Source organism: Oryctolagus cuniculus, chromosome 1 (genome assembly GCF_964237555.1).
Source record: "Oryctolagus cuniculus chromosome 1, mOryCun1.1, whole genome shotgun sequence".
NCBI classification, from domain to species: Eukaryota; Metazoa; Chordata; class Mammalia; order Lagomorpha; family Leporidae; genus Oryctolagus; species Oryctolagus cuniculus.
This window is the reverse complement of record NC_091432.1, coordinates 44737158-44750199: the sequence shown is the minus strand read 5'-3', so window position 1 is coordinate 44750199 and position 13042 is coordinate 44737158. Positions and strand designations below refer to the sequence as shown.

Sequence of the window (13042 nt, the reverse complement as noted above, 5' to 3'; positions counted from 1 at the left end):
TTGGCCTGCCCCAGTCCCTGCCATTACAGACATCTGGGAAGTAAACCAGCAGATGGAAGATTTCTCTATGTCTCTCCCTCTATCTCTCTTTGTAAACCTGCCTTTAAAGTAAAATAGTAAAATAAAACATATTAAAAAAAACAGACTGCTATGCTTTTCCCCAAGAATTTCCAATTCAATATTTTGACTGAGACCTGATAATTTTTCATCTATAATTTCCTCCTTGCTAATGTTGTCAATAAAGCTAGTCTGGGATCAGCTTTTGAGAATCACTACTTTAGACCAGGGGTAGGTCTACCGCTGGGGCTGATGGGCTCATTTTTTATAGTAGGTGATGACTACTCTTTAAGTAAGCATGTCAGGGTTCTCTAACCAAAAGCAATGGGGGAAGAGTATATCAGTCAGAAAATAGCAGGAAAACAAAAATTGTACTACTACCTGCCCCAGGGCTTGAGTATTGGGGACAGGTAGTTCTTACTGTGCTCACAGCTAGAACTCATGCAGATTTGCCCTCTAAGTCTCCACTGGAAGTTGTAAATTCTCAAAGAGACTCTAGAGTTTCAAAATTGTCACATCAGACAGATTCTGCCAGGGAAATTGTTGTATAGATAGGGAGAGAGATTCCTGGTGCTACCTACTCTGCAAAGTTTCTGGAATTCTCAAAGAGGTACCTTTTATATTTAGTTCTATGAGTGATATGATTTTTTTTCCTTCTTGACAATAATGAATTCATGCATATATCAAAAACTTTGACCTGACCCTAAGAGAAGAATACAGATATGTGAGGTGACCTTTCGACAGAGAAACAATCCAATGGGAAATCCATTCACAGTCAAAGCAGCATGATTTCTTGACCCAATACATCCATCTCATAATATACTGTATTGCTAATATAAAAAAGAACCTAACAGAAGCTTGTTGTTATTATCCTCCCTTAATAAATTTCCTATTCTAGTAATGTCACTCCAGTATTTCTTGGAGCACCATCTCTTGTCACTTCTGATTTTACAGCTTGCTCTCTAGGTGGACTGATAACTCACACATGGCTACTGTAATTATTTCAGGACTCAACATGTAACCGAGTCAAAATGAAACAGGCTGGAATCCCAGAACTGAATCCTATTGATATAAATGTATTTTTCTGTTAGATTTAGGACATTATTAGCTTAGATCCTAGAACATCTGCAGGCTGTCAAAGAGATTCTAACTTACAATGAAGCTAATGTGCTGATGAGTATGGTGGAGATATAGAAAGTGCCCAGATACTGATAATGGTTCTTGATGACTTGGATGCTGTAAAGTCTAGTGCCATGGACCTTTTAGGTTTTTTTTTTTTTTTTTTTTTTTTTTTTGCTAAATATTTATTCTATTTATTTGAAATAGTTACAGAGAGAGGTAGAGCCAGAGAGAGAGAGAAAAAGAGAGAGAGAGCTCTTCCATTCCGCTGGTTCACTCCCCAAATGACTGCAATAGCCAGAGATGAGCTGATCCAAAGCCAGGAGTCAGGATCCTCCTCCAGGTCTCCCAGGGGGGTTCAGGGGCCCAAGGACTTGGGCCATCCTTTCACTGCTTTCCCAGGCCATAGCAGAGAGCTGGATCAGAAGAGGAGCAGCCAGGACTCAAACTGGATGCCTGCACTGGAGGCTGGGGCCTTAAACCACTGCACCACAGTGCCGGCTCCTGGACCTTTTAGTTTTGTGAGTCAGTTTCCTTTTGGAGGAGGGCAGGTACACAAAGTTAACATGTCAAAACTAAAGATCCAATGTATCAAAAAGTGCTTCAGCAACTATTTAGTATTCAAATACTCAAGCTAGTAATTCCCCACTACTGAACCAAAATACTTTTTTGTACTCTATCCAGTATTGTTCAGTAAATTATAATATTTTCTTATCTACTTGTGGAAGCATACACTATCTCCATCACTGTTTGAGCACCAGGCACTATTATCTGTAGTCCATTCTAGAGGAGGTCTTCTCCTAGATTTGAATAGTTTTATCAAACTCGTTTTCTGATTAGTACTGTGCTGAATATGAATAGTGTTCTCAGCAGCCTCTCAGAACTCTTTTTCTGTGTAGCTGTCTCCTTTCTAATATTCTGTCCAGAAGAGTATACCTGCCTTGATGTTTCAATATTTCCAGTTTTAAACCTGAAACCAAATAGTCTGCTGGACTCCTCCGGGAATCTGCATCCTTGCACCACGCCCTTGACCTCTGACAAAATAGGCAGCAAGGACAGTAGCAGCACTATTTTCATATGTTTCATGTCTTTCAGGATTAAACTCTCTTTATAGACCTGATTTCCAGTATAGTTTTTTTTTTAAAGATTTATCTATTTATTTGAAAAGCAGAAATACAGAGAGAAAATGAGAGAGAGAAAGGGAGAGAGAGAGAGGGAATTTTCCATCCACTGATTCACTCCCCAAATGGCCATAATGGCAGGGGCTGGGCCAGGATGATGCCAAGAACCAGGAGTTTATTCTGGGTCTCCCAGGTAGGTACAGGAGCCCAACTTCTTGGGCCATCTTCCACTGCTTTCCCAGGCACATGAGCGGGGAGCTGGTTTGAAAGTAGAGCTGCCAGGACTTGAACAAGCACCTACATGGGATGCTGGTGCTGCCGGTGGAGACCTAACCTTATATGCCACAGAATTGACCCCCCTCCAGTATAATTAAAACCATTTTTTCATGCTTACTGTTTGATTTGTTTTTATTTGTTTCAGGTGAGACACTATATTATAGTCCCTGTTATCCATCAAGGTTGATAGTATAAGATTCATTTCAGCATCCTTTCTCTTTAAGTCATTGCACACATTTTTAATAGTTTCTTTAAAGTCCTGTCTACTAAAGCCAATTGGTAAGAGTAAGGTTAGTTTCTAAAGTATATTTTTTTCTTTAGTATGGGTCATATTTTCCTACTTCTGTAGATGTTTGATAGATTTTTTTGCTGTATATTAGATATTGTATTCCTACTTTGTGGAGATAGAATTTTCCTGTGAAGAGTGTTTATTTTCATTATAGTAAACAGTTAAATTAGCTAGATTAAAACTCTAACTTCTGCCTCCTCTGTGGTCCCATTGGCTAAAATCTTCATTCAGTGATTTAACCTGAACACCTGTTAAGTCAGGTATAGGTATGAAGTTGTGCTAGCCATGGATGATAATGGGTACAAGATGTTGCATAGTATAATGTTTAATAGTATATATTTGGGAGTCAAATACATGTTGGTTTAAATTTCCATGCTGCCATTTTTCAAATGATTTACCATGAGCAGGTTATTGAAATAGCTAAGCCTCCATTTTCTTTAAAAATAATGTAATTTGAACGATCACAGAGACATTCTGAAGATCAAATAAATTATTGCCTATCAGGTGCTTTTCAGAGGACCTGGCACATAATAAGTTATTCATATATAAAAATTCAATTTTGTTTCTATTTGATAGAGAAACTATAGAAAAGAACATAGAATATTCTAAAACTGAATGGATGTCAGAGTTAAATGAGGTGGTAGAACTGTTTAATCATACAGGATTCCAGAGAAAAGAAAGGTGATTTCTCGGTGGAATTAAAATTTGTCCTTGGGTTTTAATTTTAAAAGCATCACTTGTAGGAAGAGAAACATGAAAAGGAATTGACTGTGGAATATATGTGAACTTAAGACAACCACTCCAAAGAGTGCAAAGGTTTTATGATGAAGAGTTTTGGGAAATAAAAGCGAGTTGCTAGTCAAAGTGAAGTCAATTATTTATACTTTGAGTGTCTGGTAGAAGGTTTTGACAATAATGATCCATTTGTAATTACTAGAGGAGCAGGGCACGTTTTCAAAAATCACAAGATTATAGGGATTTCAGCTTTTAGAGAATGTGTTAAAGCCCAATATTTTAAAAAGTTTCCATACTTATAATTGTGAAACTTCAAGCTGTTTCTATTACAGAAATGTATAGCTGCTCCTGCATTCAAGATGAGTCTAACTAAAGATCCACTTTGTATGCCTAAGAGAACCTCCATGGAAATCTAATGCTCTATAGGTAAAAAACACTGGTGTAGTTTAGTTTTTACTTATTATACTAGAAAAAGAATTTATTGAGTCAGAAAGTGACTTATCCAAGCCGAATTAGTTACCCAGTGCCTGGATAGCTATTATTATTTTCATTAGATCTGTCAGTGGTTGGTTTAGGAAAGATGACACTGATGTTGCTATGAATTGGAAAGGGCAATAGCTGGAAGGCCAGCTGGGAGCTGCTCTTATTCATTGAGATCTAAGGGAACAAGGAGCTGCAACATAGTATTTGAGGCAGATCTTAAGAATGAAAGCAAATAAAATTCTTAAACCATGCCAAAGGAAGAGTTTCCAGGGCAGCTTTCTTCTGTATGTCCCTTCCTCTCTTTTTTCTGCCTCCAACAGATATTAATTCATGCTCACGAAGTTCCACATCCTGTACTGTCCTCATGATATCTCACCGAACTCACAATATTCAGAGGGAAAAGACAAAATAACCAATATATGCATGTAAAATATAACATACAGTAGATGCCCACAAGTGCAAAGATATTGTTGAATAAAAGTTAGGGAATATTTGGTTGTGTAAATTAGATAATCGACTGTAATTTTAGATATGGTATCCAGGGAAAACCTTGCTGAGAAGGTGCATCTTTAAGTCAAGCACTGAGGTGGTTAAGAGAATAAGCCCTGAGGATATCTCTCAGAGCAGAAAAAAACAGCAAATGAAAAGGCTAGAGTGAGACCTTGTGCTTAAGGAATTTCTAGGAAGCCAGTGTAGTCATCTTGCACAAGAAAAAGGAAGAGCAGTTGATGATTTCAAAGAGGTAAGAACAGACAGTATATGTAAAACTTTGTAAGCCATAATAAGAACTCCGATATTGTGTTCCATGATTATCAGGGATGAGAGTGAAGGAGGAGTGCTGGGGGGAAAATAAGTTTGACTCATAGGAAGATATATGGTGTGTTAAGCTTTAGGAAGAATGAGTTTGAAAGGAAGTGACATCTGAGATTATCTAATTCACAGACAATGGGAACTGTGTATCTGAACTTGTATCAGTGATCAGCTTAGAGAAATAGATCATAAGACTTTCAGACTGAAGGGGAGAATTGAGATGGGAATAGACGGGTTCTTATTGGAAGAATTTTGGAAATTTTTTGTAGATAGACAAAACGAAGTGTTTCAGGCATAAAATTGGAAAGAAATAAACAGGAAGGGTATGTTTCTCTTGTGCAAAGTTAGGAAAAAAATTCAAATAGCAGAGAGCCAAACCACCCATGCCATTGGCATCATTATTAATTGCAGGCATCTTTTATATTAATGGAGCCAAATTAGTTGCTAATCAGGACTTGCAAAGAAGGAACAGCAATAATGATGTCACTGGGTATTTTGCTTAGCATTTAATTGACTTTGCAAAACTTTTTCACATCTTATTAACACTTTGGAAGGCAGACAAGACTTGTATTTTTAAAATTGTTCTTTAGGTAATAAGGAAACTAATGTTAAAAAAAAAGTCACTTAGACATTCTAGCAGTCATTTAGCTGGTTAGTAGCAAATGAAGGCATAAGCCAAAGTGCAGATCTCTCATCGTCTAGGCTGCAAAGGCTTGAAGGGGCTTGAAGAGTGTTCTAGCATAATCTTTTCATTTTACTTGTAAGGAATCGAGGGATGAAGACTTGGATGATATTGGCATAGACACACAGCTCCTCACTGGCCGACTGGAGATTATAAATTAAAGAACAACAATTACTGGAGGCCTAATGAATGTCTTCCTGGCTTTGCCGAGTAGCTTTACATTGATCCCATTCAATCTTTAAAGCAACATTATGAGCTGGGTAACATTATCTCCATTTAAAAGCCAAGGAAACTGACACTCAAAAAGATATACAGCTTGCTCAGAATCATACAGCTGTAAAGTAAGAGAACCAGGATTCACACCCAGGTATTATCTGAGTACAAAGCTTTATTTGGTTTGTACCTTGGTGTCTTGACTCTTGTACTCTTAGTATAAAACTTCTCCCACTCCTGTCGCTGCCTACATATTGCACCACAACTCAAAAATAATCCTTCCACATATTTTAGCTCTAAGATATTTAGAGAATTAATGTTTTATCTTTATGTAAATAATATTTTTCTTGAATCACCAACAATATCATATGATAGAACAGTGACAAACAGTTTTCAGCTAGTTTTGAACCATGTTTCACTATTTGTTTAACTGTGTGACATGGGCAATACTGTTAGTTATTGTGTAGCTAACATTTGACCTTGAGGATATAAAAATGAATAGGTTTCAGTCTCAAGAATCCTCCAGACTCTGTTTCCTCTGCTACATTCTCAGGTCTATGTTGGATTAAACAAAACCCTAGAACTTTTCTGTAGGTAGAAAAGGGAGTTTTTTGTTTGCTCATTTCTTTTGGGATGGCTGACACATTGTGCAGTCAGGCTTGTATGATTTATCAGAATTCTTTGGCCAGATAGTCGGATTCTACTGTGAACTCATAGGGACCCTACTCAAAAGCATATGTTTTGCTTGTTTGCCAGTAGGAAGTGCTGACTGGGAGAAACAAATCTTTGAAGACAAAGGCAGTCACAACTCAGCTTGGGGAGAAACCATCATTTATAATTTGTAAAATCCCCAATGTGTTGCTGAAAAGCCTCTAAGTGTTTTCTGTATTTGGATCTGTGGTGGTTACTTTCAATACTGTGACTACACAGAAGAAACAGCCAATATTATAAACAGGATAAAATATGAGTTATTCTCAGTTGCAGTATATCTACAGATAACATGAGTTTTCTGGCTTTACTTACAGACATGGCATCTTATCTCAGGTACCTGTGCATGAAGAGCTGTGGTTATCCCCACTAATTCCTTGGAATCTGCTGAAGGATGTGCAGTTCCTGGGCAGGGGACATCCCTTTTTTTCTCATTTCCAATGCAAGGCAGAGATTCCCTAGTGTCTTTAGGGAAGTTGTAGATGTATAACTGTCTGGTTGGCATCAAGGTTTAGGAGAGTTGCCTGTGCTACACAGATAACTTTTGCCCTGCTAAATTATGGAAATTCACACTATTCTCTCTCATCATTTCATTTTGGGAATAGAAACACCTTTGAGTTGAGAATGTATTCCTACCACCTTTACTCTTAAAATGGAATTCCCTTGTTGAATTTTAAGATGGAAGAATTATTTATAATATGACCAGGTGTTTTTGAGAGTGAAAGGGGCAAAAGATATAAATCAGAACTGTCTCAGGCAAACTAGGACATACAACTGCTTTTGTTATTTGAGATGCTTTTGCTTTATAAGCCCTAGTTTCATGAAACACTTCCCATACCTATTACCTGACACATGGTCAGCAGTCAAATCCTGAGAGGGTCTGTGGTGGTCATCATTGCCTTTCTGAGAGTTTTGGGAATAAACTTTAGAGGTAAAATTTGTCGCTGCTCCATTACAGAGTTATTGTTCAGCATAATGTGTAGAATTAACCTCTGAAAATCAGCTACTAGTTATTTTTCTGCCACTCGTTTTGTATTCAAAAAGCACTGAACTCACTCTGTAACCAAGGGCAAGTCCCTCCTCTCTATGAGCTATATCCCCCCAGTCACTTCTCTAGTTCAACTTTTGAAATTTTTAGTGATCTGAGGTATGTCCCACAGAACCAATACCTACCAAATTTGAGAAATGGTAGTCTACATAGCTGGTTAAATTCATTTTCTGGACACTTATAACAAATGCATAGATACCCCAAATGCAATATCTGAAAAGGCTATGAAGCATTAGATCTGGAGAAGTGATGGCATTTAGAAGCTAAGGGCTGCTGTCTGTATGTGAAAAGCACAATAGAGGCTGAAAGATAGGCTATTAAGGAAGGCGGTGACAGTTGGCAGTAAATGGCAAAGGTGGAGTTGTCTAGTATTAAGAGTTGCTTGTTTTCTATCTTTACTTGGCTGGAATGCTGTGAGATATGAGTGTCAAGTTTCAACCTAAATTCATAGCCCAGTGCATAATTCAGGGTTTTTTGAGGTAGTAGAACCACTGGGAGTTGATTGCTTCTGAGCTGATGCCTTTAAGGAGGCCTTGTTGAAGAGATCTGGGATGCATTTTATTCATTATGTGTGTATCTCAATGTTAACTAAATTTCTGTTCATATGCACCATAATTCATATATTTCCAAGAGAACTGGGAGATTCCTAGCCAGAAATAGCTATAGTCCAAGAAATAATTGCATAGAAAAATTCTACAAGCATGAACTGACCCTGGTATAAAAATCACCAACTCTGCTTTCTGAAGTGGTGTCAGCCTCACTCAGCTCAATGGCAAATCTTTGGGCTAGAAAATTTATGCACGATCCAAGTATGTCCTAGTTCTGAACAACCAGATCCTAGAGAATAAAGACAAAGCTCAGAGACTTTATTTCATCAGGAGTGAATGAAGGATGAGGATGTGATTGATTTTCATGGTCAGTCAACTGTTGTGAAAGAATTAAAAAAGGTAGACATTGTGGTACAGTGGGTTAATCCACTGAAGAGTCCTTCTTCCCATATCTGAGTACTTGGGATCGAGTCCTGCCTCAACTTCTGGTTCAGCTTACTGCTCTTGTCTGGTAGGCAGCATGGGATGGAACAAGTACTTGGGTCCTTGCCACTCATATAAAGAGCTCTGGACAGAGTTTCTGGATCTGGCTTTGGCCTAGCCCAGCATTGGCTTTTGTGGGCATCTGGGGCCTTAACCTGCCCATGAAGGATTTCTCTCTCACTCACTCAATCTCTCCCTATCTCCTTACAAATCAATAACAGCAAACATTAAAAGAATTAAAATAGAACTTTCCAAACTGTGTTCCTCAGCACACTCTTTGTCATTCTTCTTTCAACCCTAGTGGGGTATACAAATATAACTAGTCTCTAAGGCTGCCATTTTAAAACATGGTTGGCCATTATTTTGCTGACTTTCCTGGATTTATTTGTTTGTATTTTCAAAGAATACATAATAATGTATGGAATTACTGACTTATAAACATTGAATCTGATAATTGTCATCTATCCAATATCAAAACTACATGAAACACCATCAGTTTAGTTTTGGGGTCCTTCAGAATCCAACGTAGCATTTGTAGTTAGGGCTGTCCTCATGACCATCATTCTTACTTATTGTACAATATATTAGATAGCAATCAAGAATTAAGCTTTGGTTTATTCAAGTTCTGTGTCGGGGGAGAGGGGAGGGAAATAGGATACAGTTCTTCCTATAATTTTCATTTTAGGTGACTAATCAGCTATAATTGATATGTTGACATGAGAATATTTTTGGTGTTTACAGAAAGGTTAGTTTCAAAAGAAATTAACGTCCTGGTGGGCTTGTGTTTTTTTCTGAGGCAGATATTGATGAATGTTCAGAGGGAATCATTGAGTGCCACAACCATTCTCGCTGCGTTAACCTGCCAGGGTGGTACCACTGTGAGTGCAGAAGCGGTTTCCATGACGATGGGACCTATTCACTGTCCGGGGCATCCTGTGTTGGTAAGCAGCTTTCCCCATGGCCTCCAATCACCTGGACATTAGTAACAAGGGCAGAATGCTTTGGTTTAGAGTTTAGCTTTCAGTGTTAAAATCCGATCACTCACTGGTTAAACTCATCAGTTTAGACATTTCCCATCTCTGCAATTCAGTGATTAGGCCATGGATTATGCAGTGTAGCATGTTAGATTTTTTATTTTTTTGGTAGAAACTAGAGCAGTCAGAGGAACAAAGCCAGGGTCTGCATGCTGTGGTGTTTAGCTCTTTTTAAGGAAACCTTGATGACTTGCTGAAATTTTTGACAGCTCCAGAGGCAGCTGTGAGGAGGAGGAAATAGTGCTGCATTTAAAATTAGAAAGTGTAGTTTAAATCTCAGCTCTTATACTACAAAAGTCACCGTGCTCTCTGATCTTTTATCTGTGTGTGTGCAAAAGTAGGATAGTAATGCAATATATTCTTAGGATTAAATGGGATGCCATATATTTAAAATATTAAGCCTTGAATTGATGCACACATAAGATATACTTGCATTAATCTTTTAGTTGTTGCTATTGCCACCACCATCATCTCTTGCAAAATCTTCTTTTATCACTGTTCTGCTTGTAGTTCTGTTAAATGTTGAGCATGAGAGGTTAACAGATGGAGTTCTTCACCTTCAAGACCTTACAACTTTTATGAAATCCAAACAGCTGATCAAAAATATAACTGTTTCCAGGAGTACCTTGGCCAACCCAGTCTTTCATATTATGTGAACTCAGCTGAATTCTTAATGTTGACCAGACCTAGAGGGCAAACATCCGAACCATGGGTTCTCAAGTTCAGGCTGCTGAATTAGAAGGTGGAGATTTGATTCTGGAAATTTGTTGTCTCTGCTCATTGTCTGTCTTTAGTTCTAAAGGATATTACTGAGATACAGTTGTTCATTTTCAACTTATTCTCCACTGTTGCCCTAAAGCAAAGATGAATTAAGCAGCGATGAGAAAATAGCATGAGTTGCCCACCAGTCTTGATATTAATGTTCAGAGGCATTTAATGAAGTAGTTAAACGCATAGTTACTGGTGTCTTGGGCTAGATTTTGCAGTCAAATTTAATCTCTTCCACTTCTAAGTAGGTTACTTTGGCCAAATTCTTGTGTAGTCTGTACCTCACCTATTACATCTGCAAAAATGGAATTAGTGTTCATATCTAATAGATGTGAGTGTTATGATAATTAACTTCTCAAATATTTTTAGATATACATGTCTGAGGGTGCAGTTTGACATTTCAACTCCTGAGTACAATGTGTACTGGTCAAATCAGGGCAATAACATAACTCCCTCTTGTCATGATATTTTGATTAGAATCTGAGAGTTTGTACTAATTTGCATTGCCACCAGCTGTGTACAGGTATCTGCTTTCTCCAATTCCTCATCAGAATTCGTTACTGTTACCTTCGTGATAGCAACAATTTTTTTTTCTTTTTTTTTCTTTTTTTTGACAGGCAGAGTGAACAGTGAGAGAGAGAGACAGAGAGAAAGGTCTTCCTTTGCGGTTGGTTCACCCTTCAATGGCCGCCGCGGCCGGCGCGCTGCGACCAGCGCACCGCACTGATCCAAAGGCAGGAGCCAGGTACTTCTCCTGGTCTCCCATGGGGTGCAGGGCCCAAGCACCTGGGCCATCCTCCACTGCACTCCCTGGCCACAGCAGAGAGCTGGCCTGGAAGAGGGGCAACTGGGACGGAATGCGGCGCCCCGTCCGGGACTAGAACCCGGTGTGCCGGCGCCGCAAGGCGGAGGATTAGCCTAGTGAGCCGCGAAGCCAGCCGGATAGCAACAATTTTAACTGGGTTAGATGAGATGTCATTGTGGTTTTGATTTGCATTTCCCAGATGATTAATTGAGCATTTCTCATTGTATTTTTCAGCCAATTGTATTTATCCTTTTGAGAAACATCTACTCAGTTCCCTTTGCACATTTCTTAACTGAATTAAATGTTCAATAAATGTTATCTCTTATTTTAAATGTGTCAGAAAATTCATTATTCTGATCCATATTCTGTCCACATTCTGTTCTTGGGTAAAGTAACGATTCATGACTTCATGAAAAGGTTTGCATTATCTGAGTCTTCACCTATTTCTTTTATGTACTGCCAGGCATTTCATTATAAATAAATGATAAGGGACTAGAAATAGATCAAATGACTGAAGTTGATGAATGGAGATAGGATATTAACATACATGACATTACTGTTGGAGCTAAGATTCTAATTTTTTTTCAAATATTGGCATGATTAAAAGGAGATACCATGATGCAGCTGATGCAGGCATTAGGGCACAGCAGGTTAAGCCAGCACTTGCTAGGCCTGTGTCCCTTATCTGAGGCCTGGGATCAAATCCTACCTGCACTTCTGATCTACCTTCCTGCTAACCTTCCTGGGAGGTAGCAGATGATGGCTTATAGACTTGGATTCCTGCACTCATGAAGACCTGGATGGAACTGGCTCCTGGAATCAGCCTGGCCCAGTCCTGACTGTTGCTGTCATTTGGAGAGGGAATCAACAGATGGGAAATTAATTTCTCTTTCTCTCTCAAATAAGCAAATAAACAGATTCCTTTTTTTTTTTTTAAAGAAAGGGCACTTTTAGATTTTTAGTGTGTAAAGAATTTTAGGGAGCAGCCAGAGAAGCCATTATTTATTTATTTATTTATTTATTTTAAATATTATTTTATTTATTTTAAAGTCAGAATTACACACAGAGAGAGAAGGGGAGGCAGAGAGAGAGAGAGCAAGAGAGAGAGAGGTCTTCCACCCACTGTTTCATTCCCCAGATGGCTGCAACGGTGGGAGCTGCGCCAATCTGAATCCAGGAGCCAGGAGCCAGGAGCTTCTTCTGGGTTTCCCATGCAGCTGCAGGGGCCCAAGGATTTGGGCCATCTTTTACTGCTTTCCCAGCCCATAGCAGAGAGCTGGATTAAAAGTGGAGAAGCAAGGACTAAAACCGGTGCCCATATAGGGTGCTGGCACTGCAGGAGGCAGCTTTACCCACTACACCACAGCACCAGCCTCAAGAAACCATTTTTAGAGCAGCATGGGCTTTCCATGGTGTTGCAGTTTTGTGCCTTTGCACCTGCTGTCGCCTCTGACTAATGTGGAACATGACAATTCATGTGCATTTATTTTCATTTTCTCAAATTTAGCCCATTAAGGGAGAGTCCATATCACGAATGACAGAGACAGTCCCAGAGCATGCCTGTTGCCCTGTCACTCTTATAAATGTCCTGGTTAGGAGGACAGACATTGAAGTCACTCCATCTGCATTTTTTCATAGATACAACTTTAGGAATATAGTGTGTCTTTCCCTCATACCCCTCCCAGCTCCCATACCACCTCCCTCTCCCTCTCCCTCTCCCTCTCGCATCTCCTTCTTCATTATGGTTCATTTTTAGTATATACAGAGAACCAACTCCATGTTAAGCACAGATTTCAACAATTTGCACCCATGTTCACACACAACATATAGAGTACAGTTTGAGGAGAAAATTTGCAGTCGATT

At 38.9% G+C, this 13042-nt stretch overlaps 1 protein-coding gene across 3 annotated transcripts in view; it reads left to right on the top strand.

Moving 5' to 3' along the window:
* NELL1 (neural EGFL like 1) overlaps nt 1–13042 on the top strand; it is a 1048233-nt gene that overhangs the window by 994210 nt on the left and 40981 nt on the right. For 2 of the 3 annotated variants that reach the window (XM_002708985.5, XM_051825007.2), the window contains one exon: nt 9373–9513. The exons of the other annotated variant lie outside the window; for it this stretch is intronic. In XM_002708985.5, the coding sequence (XP_002709031.3) occupies nt 9373–9513 (141 nt within the window). The remainder of the gene's footprint in view (nt 1–9372; nt 9514–13042) is intronic. 3 annotated transcript variants of the gene reach the window in all.